The following is an 11,606-nucleotide window of genomic DNA, read 5'->3' on the forward strand; positions in this document are numbered from 1 at the left end:
CTCTCTCTCTCTCTCTCTGTGTGTGTGTGTGTGTGTGTGTGTGTCGATAAAATCTCCGGTTAGCCGGCCGGCGTGCTTGCTATCTGCTCAAGCTCGTGGATCACTGGTGGTACGTGATGGTCCGGGGAAAGGCGGTCATCGAGAGGATCGAAAACACGACGAGCCGGCAGGTGACCTTCTCCAAGAGGAAGAGCGGGCTGTTCAAGAAAGCCAGGGAGCTGGGCGTCCTCTGCGATGCGCAGGTAGCCGTCCTCCTCTTCTCCAACACCGGACGCCTCTACGACTACTCCAACTCCAACTCCGGGTACGGTGCTGTTTATATCTCTGGCCCTCCAAGTTCATGTTCTATAGATCCATATATAACATATTGCCTTCTTCAAACTAATTTAGACCCCCATCTTGCTTGCGAGTGCATCTATATGGAGTTCGACGTGCCTTCCTGAATAACAAGATCCAACCACCATCTTTCTTAGAGCATGTTTGGTTTTAGTACAAAATCTACCAACTGCAGCAACAAATTTGGCTAGCCAATATTTTGGCTAGAGAGCACCGAAATGTCAATATTTTGGCTACTATCCAAGGAAAGCACAAAACATTCATGTAGAATTGGAGGGTTGAATTTACCATCAACCAAACATACCCTCTATCTCTCAACACGTGCAAACCCCGGTAGATGAATCTTGCAAGCACACCTAGAACCTCGGTTAACAAGTGATTCAGTATTAATTCATGCCCATGCCATCAGTCAGTGTTCCGAGCTAAATTTAAATAATTTCTTCATTCCACCCAAGAACGTTAATTTGCAAATGGTTTCCTAGTAACAGTTAATTTGCAAATGGTTTCCTCCTTGCTATCTCAAATTGATTACTGCCTTGTTGCTCCTAATTATTTTTTTGGCGATATTTTACTTTCCTACTTCGCAGAGCATGCGAAGTCCACGCATCTCCTTTCTCTATATTGACGATCGAGAGATGTCACCTTAGTAAAAGGATGAGCTGGTATTTTGCTAGTCTCGCCTGTATAAGATATGAGCAGGTCTGGTGGTGTTTGTTGATATGTGTAATCTCACTTAAGCATGTAATTTCAAATAGTGTTATTTACTTGTTATTTGTGGCAAACTAGTGTTATTTGTTGATGCATTCACAAGTTCTCACTGATTAGGACTCAAAAGCACCACATATTTGAAGAAAACACTGTATTGAACATGTTTCCACATAGTGTGCATGCATACCTAGTAACAGTTAATTTGCAAATGGTTTACTCCTTGCTATCTCCCCCTCCAATTATATTAATTACCTACTGATCATATGAGACACATTATTTTCTCTCTCCAGCTTATTTTCATTACTAACATTGTGAAGTACCTTTATGGCCATTTCATGCTGTCTCAAATTCTCTCCCACTTCTCCTCTACATATATTATCTCCAAATCACATTAGCAAGTACTTATGAATACTTTTTTCATGTATCAATTATTATATATAGAGATCATTAGCCAATTTGTTTCTTCGGAATCATCCAAGATACTAGCCAAGTCTAGGACATTAGTTCATACATATTTCTTTTTATTTTTGATGTTTCCATTTTTACACCTATTCATATGTACTTAGTTTTCAAAATTAGGACAATACTACACAAACCCTTTTTAATTAAATATTCAGGTCGGTACTATTTAAACAATATGAACCGATGGGTTTAATAAAAAATGTATATAAATAAAATTATGTTACCCTTCGATCATACACAAGTAATACATGCATATACTATGACTAAACATTCATTCCAATATGCATCCCATGTATGAAAGTAACACAAAGAAACTATTGATGTAGAATCTTTTCCTCATGCACTCACTCATGCTATAATTGTGTCTTGTCTGTGAGCTTATAATATGTTATCCCTTTACTAGGATGAAATCCATAATTGAAAGATACCAACATGTTAAGGAGGGCCAACAATTCATGAGTGCAAGCGCTGAGGCTAAGGTATGCCTTTCAATCAATGTTTATCAATAAGCTAGCTAGTCATGTGGTTTATGTTTTCTTCCAAGTTCATCGAGTCTTTTCTTCGTGTCCTTATACTGTAGTTGAAAGTACATAGCTCATCTTCGTGACATGTGGAAAACATGCATGGCATCTCTAATTAATTCACCATATATTTAGCAATATACCTTCTCATAGGATAACAACGGTGAAAGTTAACAGTAAGAATCATGAAGGAATAGTGTATGATGATCACTAATTTGCAAACAACCATTAGGACGGCCATTTCCATATAGCCATATCTAATGTGGGAACCCCTAGCTCTCCCTTGCCCATTTTTCACCGGGGATCTAGGATCACGACCCAAAGTGGATAGACTTTTCTTGTCTAAATGTGAATGAGATATCATTCCCAACATCTTGCACATGGGATTACAATATGTTAGTGACATCTAAGGAACTAGATCTGGTTGTTAGCAATAGTTATGTACATAATATGGAACTATTCTCTTTGCTTTAGCAGTTCCAGTGAATGGGTAATTCACTATTCCACCAAATTAGAATACACCCACTACAATATAGGTTCTCTTTGTTCATTTGTTCTATTTCAAATTCGAGAGCACAAACTATTGCTATATACATGAAAATCCATTAACAGTTCTGGCAAGCAGAGGGAGTGCGTCTGAGGCAACAACTACATAACTTGCAAGAGAATCATAGGTATGCCAAATAAATTATCCCTACAAAAACAATTACACGTAAACTTATATGATTGATATATCAATAGTAATTATGAAAGAAATAGCTACTGATTTTGCATCTGCTAAAGTATTAAATTACGTCCATTCAAAGCCCTAATAGGCGTATTATCCATACTCAGATTACGATGAGTACACATTCGCACTATATTGCTAATAGTTATTCCATGCAGCGTCCGAGCATGTATCGATATATGTGTGTTCCCTTTGGTTGTATTCCCTCAAATATTAAAAAATAAGGCTTAAGGTTATCAATTTCTCATATTTTCAAGATAATATTAATACGGACGAAAACTGGTCATGCATTTCCCTCTACCACTGCCGTAGTTTGATGACTCCTTGTATCCGCATGCATGAAAAATAATATGAATTTTACAATGAAAGGCAATGTATAATATCACATAACTGTATATATTTGCAAAAGCAAAAAATAACTTTTATTTGAGCAACAATGAAATAGTGATAAAAGAAAGGTTCTTCTGATACATAATTTCTTATAACAGAAGTTGCACTGTTAACACCCCTAATGAACAGTAATAGAAAATCAACAAATTATCTAAGTATATTTAGAGAGAAGAGCACTAATACATGTGTGCATTCACTAAACTACTGCAGACAGTTGCTGGGACAACATCTATCCGGCTTAGGTTTGGAAGACTTGAGGGGTTTAGAGAACCAGCTGGAAACAAGCATACATAACATTCGGCTAACAAAGGTAGTGTTCCTAACCACAATGTAGATATCATGCAAAATATGTATATAAACATCATGCATCTGTAGTGCCACTAACCACGTTGTTCTTTCCAGGACCAACTTATGATTGATGAAACTGAAGAGCTAAAGAAGAAGGTAAGTGCTTTTATCATTACGAAGCTATTACCACCATATTATAGGGCGGTACGTTTTATGTCTAAATAGCCTAATGTTTTTGAACTGCAGGCAAGCCTCGTGCACCAGGAAAATATTGAGCTACACAAGAAACTAAACATCATTCGTCAAGAGAACATAGATTTGCAAAACAAGGTGCATGGGTATAAGAGTCCATCGATCCATGGAAAAATAAAATAAAATAAAACAAAGGGAGTTTAAAGGAGCACTCAATCCATACTCCACAAACTTATCTTGCGTACATGTGCATGTGTAAGTTGTCATGTTGCTTTCATTTTCAGTTAAATGGCCAGGCCGAAGTAAACGGGACAATTACAAGTTCATCTAGTGAGTACTACATTGCTGCTCGAGAGGATCCAGTTCGTCTGGAACTCAGCTATCCAGACCATGCAGAAAGGGATGAGCAACCAGAATCACCAACGCTGGGGTACGATAAAGTTTTTTTTTTCTAATTTGCTTTGCCCTTGAAATTATTAAGCCAAAGCAAGCACACATAAACTGACATTATGAGCAACCTCTCCCTGCAATGCATGCAACAGTCTATGGCTACCAGCTGAAAGATTCAAAAAATGACAGGCTAAAAGTTTCTACTGCTAGGACTGCCAGATGATCGAGGATTGATGTGCCAACTCCGTTCTAAATCAAGTGCAAGTTCATGCATGTTTCCAGTGCTGTAAAAATTGAAAGATTTGGAAGCGTTCATACTCCTCGATGAGGAGCCACGTTGATTTATATTGCGAGAGACAGAACAGCCCTGTCGTGGCTTACAAGAAGAGGAAACCAAGTCGGGAGAGGAGTTGGCTGTTTACAGGAATCCTAGCAGGCTACGGGAGAGAGAGATAGAATAAGGTTGAGATTACATCAAGGAGATAAACACAAATTCTAACACCCTCCCTTAATCTCAACTATCCTACGTTTAGATTCCTCTTGAACTCTTCAAATGGTTTTGCTGGTAGTGCCTTAGTAAATCCATCCGCCACTTGATCTTTGGAAGGAATGAACCGTATCTCAAGTTTCTTTGCTGCAACCCTTTCACGTACAAAGTGAAAGTCAATCTCTATATGCTTGGTTCTTGCATGAAACACTGGATTTGCTGACAAATATGTTGCTCCCAAATTATCACACCATAAGCATGAGATGCGATTCTGCTTAATTCCCAATTCTTCTAGTAGTGACTCAATCCAAATAATTTCTGCAGTTGCATTAGCCAAAGATTTGTACTCAGCCTCTGTACTTGACCTTGACACAGTGGCCTGTTTCCTGGCACTCCAAGGAATAAGATTAGGACCAAAAAATATTGCAAAGCCTCCAGTTGATTTTCTGTCATCATTGCAACCTGCCCAATCAGCATCGGAGAATGCACTCACAAGAGTGGAATTGGAGCGTCTGAAATGCAGTCCTGTTCCCATAGTATGTTTAACATACCTTACAATTCTCTTGACAGCTGTCCAATGTGTAGTAGTAGGTGCATGCAGATATTGACAAACCTTATTAACAGCAAAAGAGATATCTGGACGAGTAAGAGTCAAGTACTGCAATGCTCCAACAGTGCTTCTATACCTTGTGCTATCTCCCTCCTGAAGTGGCTCTCCTTCATATGCTGAAAGTTTCTCCGAGGAGGACAAAAGTGTAGGCGCAGGCTTGCAGTTTTTCATCCCCATGCGAGATAGAAGCCCAGTAACATATTTCTCTTTGATTTAGTACTATGCCATCTTGAGTCTTCTTAACTTCAATGCCTAGTAAAAAGTGCAAATCACCCAGATCTTTCAAAGCAAATTCCGAGCTCAAATCATGTAGAAGAGCATTAATAGCACTTTGTGATGAACTTGCAACTATGATATCATCCACATATATGAGCACAAAGATGACTACTTTTCCCTTGTTATAAATGAATAGAGATGTGTCAGCTTTGGAAGCAATAAAACCAAGATACTTCAGCTGTGAGCTCAACCTGGAGTACCGTGCTCTAGGTGCTTGTTTCAAACCATAGAGTGCTTTGTCAAGCTTGCAGACATACTGTGGCATTTTCTTATTCTCATATCCTGGTGGCTGCCTCATGAACACCTCCTCTTCCAGAACACCATGTAAAAATGCGTTCTGTACATCTAGCTGTCTTAGACTCCATCCCCTGGATACAGCAATGGCTAACACAAGTCTTATAGTTGCAGCTTTTACAACGGGACTGAAGGTATCCTCATAGTCTAAACCATAACGTTGTTTAAAGCCCTTTGCAACTAGACGTGCCTTATACCTATCAATGTAGCCATCTGCTTTCTTTTTGATTCTGTACACCCACTTGCAATCAATAATATTTTTACCTCTTTGGTCAGGCCACAAGACGCCAAGTTTTGTTCCTCATAAGTGCAGAATACTCCTCATCCATTGTTGTCTTCCACTTAGGGTCACCAAGTGCATCAGTTAATGTTGTTGGTTCCCCTGAAATACATAGCATGCCATACGGTATAGTACCATCAGTACGTATTTTTGGATTACGTATACCTTTTTGTAATCTGGTCATAACTCGCAAGGGAGCTTCTTCTTGTTGCATGTGTACAGGGAGTATTGGCGCAGAAGATCCACTTGCTGCTGCTAAATCTGCTGGTGCAGGAGATCCATCTGACGTGTGCGTAGAAGATCCAGTAGATCTCGGTGTGACCCCCCTGCCACTGGACGCCCGGGAAGCTGCAGGACTCGCGGGCGCAGAGGATCCGCCAGCATGCATGTGCGCGGGGCGCGAGGAGGAAACAACCGCGCGGCTGGTCCCGCTGTCAGGGGACGCGTCGGTGCGGGGTTGGCCCGCCCAGGAATCTAGGCCACCTGGGACGCGATCCAAAAAGGATGTGCGCGCCCGATCCGAGGCCTGCCAGCGGGCAGGAGTACCAGACGCCGCCAAATCATCACCGGGATCAGCGCCAGGTTCGTCTTCTTCTGGAGCATGAAATAACACATCATCTTGAGCGAAATTTTCATGGTTTTGACCGTTTTGAATGCCGTTTTCTTCAGGAACCTGCACAGGCATAAGAGTAGAGGAACTGGCAGGATTATCATCATATTGGTCAGTACAATTGTCTCCCCCGTGATCAAAATTTCGAAGATGTGATGGAAGAAGGAGAATTTCCTTTCGAAGAAGAGCACCGACATTTGGATGAAGAGATGCAAAGGGAAACACGGATTCATCGAAGACAACGTCTCTAGATATATAAACCCTACCAGTGGGAACATCTAGACATTTAACCCCCTTGTGCATAGGGCTATAGCCTAAGAAAACACATTTTTTTGAACGGAAAGCAAGTTTGCGTGTGTTATAGGGTCGAAGATTTGGCCAACATGCGCAACCAAAGATACGGAGAGATGTGTAATCAGGTGTGACACCAAGAAGCCGTGTAATGGGTGTTTCAAGTTTGATAACTTTGCTTGGGAGCAAGTTGATAAGATATGTAGCAGTTAAAAAAGCTTCATCCCAGAATTTGAGTGGCATGGATGCATTTGCTAGTAATGCGAGTCCTACATCAACAATATGACGGTGCTTTCTTTCAGCCGATCCCTTTTGTTGATGAGCATGAGGATAAGAGACATGATGTGAAATACCAAGTTTTTGAAAAAAGGGATTTAACTTCTCATACTCACCACCCTAGTCAGTCTGCATAGCAATGATCTTAGAGTTTAGTTTGTGTTCAACAAGATTTTGGAAGTTGATGAAAACTTGAAAGACTTCAGATTGCTTCTTCAATAAGTAAATCCAAGTAAATTTACTATAATCATCAATGAAGCTTACATAATAGGAAAATCTACCAACTGAAGTAGGGGCTGGCCCCCATACATCTGAAAAAATAAGTTGCAATGGAGCGGTAGATACACTAGTAGAAATAGGATAAGGTAGCTGATGACTTTTGGCCTGTTGACACGGATCACAAACTGACTCAATACTAGACTCATATGAGGGTTTATTTTTGCTAAGAACATATCTAACAATAACTAAAGATGGATGACCCAAACGACTGTGCCACTTTGCTGAAGACGGCTTAGTGACGACATAAGCTTGTTTATTTGACCATGATGACGATGATGATGATGATATGAGTGGATAGAGACCTCCCACGCACCGTCCTCTAAGAATGATTCTCCTCGTGGCTAGGTCCTTTACCAAGAAAAAATAAGGATACAACTCTATAAGAATATTGTTGTCAAGAGTGAATCGATGAACGGAAACAAGGTTTCTGGATGTTTCAGGAACATGTAAGATATTTTTCAAGTGCAAAGTTTCTACGGGGCTTTTAACAATTGAACTACCAATATGTAAAATTTCCATACCAGAACCACTCGCCGTGTGAATTTGGTCTCCACCATTGTACCTCTCTCGCATCGTCAATTTGTCAAGTTCCCCAGTATGTGGTTTGTAGCTCCGCTGTCGGCATACCAATTGGTATCCACACCATAGGAGACAACATGTGCCCCCCTTTCCTCCTGATTATTTTCTTCATAGCGCCACCAACATGTGCGTGCACCCCCTGGATGATGCTTAAAGCAAATCTGACACTCAGGGTAGTCATGTTGTTGTTGCTGATCACGCCCTTGCTGCTGTTGTGGTTGCTGTCGAGGACGTCCTCTGTAGGCACCGCCTCCACCAGCAGGAGGGGGTTGGCGGTCGCCACGGCCACGCTCCCTTCCTCCTCGCCCGCGATAGAATCTTCCACGAGCTTGGCCACGACCTCTGTAAGCCGCGTTTGCAGATTTATGGAAAGTGCTTGAAGATGAATCGCCCAACATCTCCATCATCTGATCAAAAGCGGAGATTTGGGTGAAGAGGTCGTCCGCCGTGATCAAGTTCTTGACAGCACCAACCGCCGCAACCATAGGATCATAGTCACGGTCTAGCCCTGCAAGAATATAATCAACCATCTCCGGATCTGACACCGGACGGCCAACAACAGCTAGTTCATCTGCAAGGTTTTTCATCTTCGCCATGAAGGCAGAACTTGACATGGAGCCCTTCTTGGTTGTGGTGATCGCAATTCTCAGGTTTGTGATCCTGGATTGCGACTGAGAGGCGAAGAGATTTGTCACCGTCGTCCATAGCTCGAAGGTAGAGTCCTTCCCGACGACCTGTCCAAGAATTTCTGGAGTCATAGAATTGAGTAAGTATGAGAGGACCTGCTGATCTTTGGCAATCCATGGCCCGTACAGCGGGTTCGGCTCCATGGCCGAAGTTTTGTCCGCCTTGGTAATCTCCACCATCTTGGGGGGAGCAACATCGGAGTTGTCCAAAAGCCCCGTCACCTGCGCACCTCGCAGGGCTGGGAGCACTTGCGTTTTCCAGAGGATAAAGTTGCCTCTCGCAAGCTTTTCAGACGGGGGCGCGCCGAGGTTGAGGGCGACACCTGTTGACGACGACATGGGGGCGATGCTGATGTGCTTGGTGTTTGATTTTTTTGTGGCTAGATGTCTAAGGAAGAGGATGCTCTGATTACCATGAAAGATTTGGAAGCGTTCATACTCCTCGATGAGGAGCCGCGTTGATTTATATTGCGAGAGACAGAACAACCCTGTCGTGGCTTACAAGAAGAGGAAACCAAGTCGGGAGAGGAGTTGGCTGTTTACAGGAATCCTAGCAGGCTACGGGAGAGAGAGATAGAATAAGGTTGAGATTACATCAAGGAGATAAACACAAATTCTAACAAAAATAAACCACAATTGGGAGATTTGCAACTTGCTCCATGTATTTTATTTTTCTTGTTCTTTAAATAAATTATTACTGTTGCTAACAAAGCAACAGGAATTTGCTTTGTTGAATCCCGGATGCATAAACTTGCATTCAAATAAAATAAAGTGTCATAAAAAAACATGGTGGTTAGAGTTTTCAGTTGCAGGCAACATTCTGCGAGATTTGGAGTACCATTTATTCAAAGGAAGTTCTCCAGGTACCTTCACGTTACCATTTTATTTCAAAGGAAAACCTTTGCACCAACAAGAGGGAGGAAGTCAGCAAATGTTGCCATTTTTGGGTGTGTCATGAAGAGCTGGTAGTTGAACGGAACGCTTACATAATGTACGCGCATGCAAAGTGAAAGAAGACGATTGGCCCTCTCACATGCATGGTTCTAGCACATGACAGTGCACCCTGTTGAGGTTCCGTGATCGGCTAGATGCTTTGGCAGTTAGGAGGTCACATGCAATGTACATTTGCTTCCGTGCTACGAATATAAGAACAGCTCGAGCGGTTGTTTTCAGATGCCGAGAGAGGATAACAAAGCAAAGAGAGGAATCTATCGCCATAGGCAGTTAGGAGGTCACATGCGATGTACATTTGCTTCTGTGCTACGAATATAAAAACAGCTCGAGCGGTTGTTTTCAGATGCCGAGAGAGGATAACAAATCAAAGAGAGGAATCTATCACCATAGGTAGTTAGGAGGTCACATGCGCGTACATTTGCTTCCCTGCTACGAATATAGGAACAGCTCAAGTCGGTTGTTTTCAGATGCCGAGAGAGGATAACAAATCAAAGAGAGGAATCTATCGCCATAGCACATTATTGATCTTAGTGACGCCTTTGCAGTCAATATGGAGGTCAATATGAAATTTTCATGATAAATACGCAATGAAAGAGCAACATACAACCAGTGCCTCACGAGGAAGTAGACTTCTTGTTTTTAGGCAAAGATCATAGAATTCTAGGGTAAATTTGTAATTAACAAAGTATAGATAAACAATAACAGTACAAACAAACGTTAACCAATGCCCTTTTTAGGAAACATCATAAAAGAATATAACTAGAAAACTAGAAGTGGGATACTATAGGAAGTAGATTACTTCCTCCTATCCTAAAAGTTGGCCATTTTTGTTGAACATGTGTACATGTACGTAGGTCTGAGTTCTGTATGCAGTACCTATAGTATCTGTCTCTTTCTGTATGTATGTGTATCTTTGGAGACAAGATACCGGCCGCATCCCTTGTACCTATATATATGTGCACTATCAATTATCGATGCACCAAATCATTCTCTACATGGTATCAATCGCAAGTCGATCTTCCAGCTTCCGCTAACCCTAGCCGCCGCCTCGGGCCGCCGCCGCCGCCGCGACCTCCTGCCGCCGCCCCAAGCCATCGCCACCACCCCTCCTCCCCGCGCGCCACCTCCCCACCGCGCGCCTTCCCCTCCACGCCGCGCCGCCGCTTCCCGCCGCGCCGCCTCTCCTCAGCCGCGCCGCCGCTTCCCTCCCCACGATCTCATTGTCATGTCTTCCAACGCCTCCACCTACTCCAACCCCTTTGCCGTCGACCCTGCCGAGATCCGTGACATCAACGTCCATGCACACGTCCCCGTGATCCTCGACGCCTCCAACTTCACGTACTTCGCGTGGAAGACGTACTTCAAGCTGCTCTTCCGCGAGAACAATCTTGTGGATCATGTGGATGGCACCGTGGACTCCCGCGCCATGGTGGACGATGCCGAGTGGACCGCGATGGACGCCACGATCATCCGGTGGTTCTTCACCACCATCTCCAAGGACTTGTTCCACACGGTCGTGAGCGCCGGCGACGATGCCCGCGCCATGTGGGTCAAGCTGAACAGCCTCTTCACCGACAACAAGCTTCAGCGCAACGTTTTTTTGCAGCAGGAATTTTTGACTGTCATCAGGATGAACAGTCCATTGATGACTACTGCCGCCGCCTGAAGACGTTGGCGGATGAGCTCCGTGACATTGGAGCCAAGGTGGATGACGACCTCCTCCTCAGCACCCTCACCGCCGGCCTCAACGAAGACTTCGGCAACGCCGCCTCTAACCTCACCTTGATGCCAGAGGAGAGCCGGATGAAGGGGGTCAATAAGCGTGTGCAGCACCACGCCCTCGCCGCCGGCACCTCCCGCGGCGCCCCTCCACCAACTGCCCCACCCGTGCCGCGCCAGCAGCCGCCGCCACCAGCGCCTCCGGGGTACTTCCCCCTCCCGCCCGCGCCTCCCGTTGCCCCCCAAAGCAG

At 43.5% G+C, this 11,606-nt stretch overlaps 1 protein-coding gene across 1 annotated transcript; it reads left to right on the forward strand.

Annotated features, from left to right (window-relative positions):
- Positions 1 to 45: 45 nt before the first annotated feature.
- Positions 46 to 6,707, forward strand: LOC123078702 (MADS-box transcription factor 27-like). The gene is made up of 10 exons (XM_044501604.1): positions 46 to 304; positions 1,910 to 1,985; positions 2,640 to 2,701; positions 3,355 to 3,454; positions 3,547 to 3,588; positions 3,679 to 3,762; positions 3,909 to 4,054; positions 5,524 to 5,597; positions 6,184 to 6,543; positions 6,631 to 6,707. The coding sequence occupies exons 1-10, from the start codon at positions 117 to 119 to the stop codon at positions 6,705 to 6,707; spliced, it is 1,209 nt and encodes a 402-aa protein (XP_044357539.1). The 5' UTR covers positions 46 to 116.
- Positions 6,708 to 11,606: the final 4,899 nt, after the last annotated feature.

The sequence above is a fragment of the Triticum aestivum genome, chromosome 1A, assembly GCF_018294505.1.
Source record: "Triticum aestivum cultivar Chinese Spring chromosome 1A, IWGSC CS RefSeq v2.1, whole genome shotgun sequence".
Lineage (NCBI taxonomy): Eukaryota > Viridiplantae > Streptophyta > Magnoliopsida > Poales > Poaceae > Triticum > Triticum aestivum.

Coding starts and splice junctions, on each gene's coding strand:
- LOC123078702 (XM_044501604.1), top strand. CDS start 117: ATGGTCCGGGGAAAGGCGGTCATCGAGAGGATCGAAAACACGACGAGC. Junction 3,763..3,908: donor ACATAGATTTGCAAAACAAG/GTGCATGGGTAT, acceptor TTTCATTTTCAG/TTAAATGGCCAGGCCGAAGT. Junction 6,544..6,630: donor ATCACCGGGATCAGCGCCAG/GTTCGTCTTCTT, acceptor CGTTTTCTTCAG/GAACCTGCACAGGCATAAGA.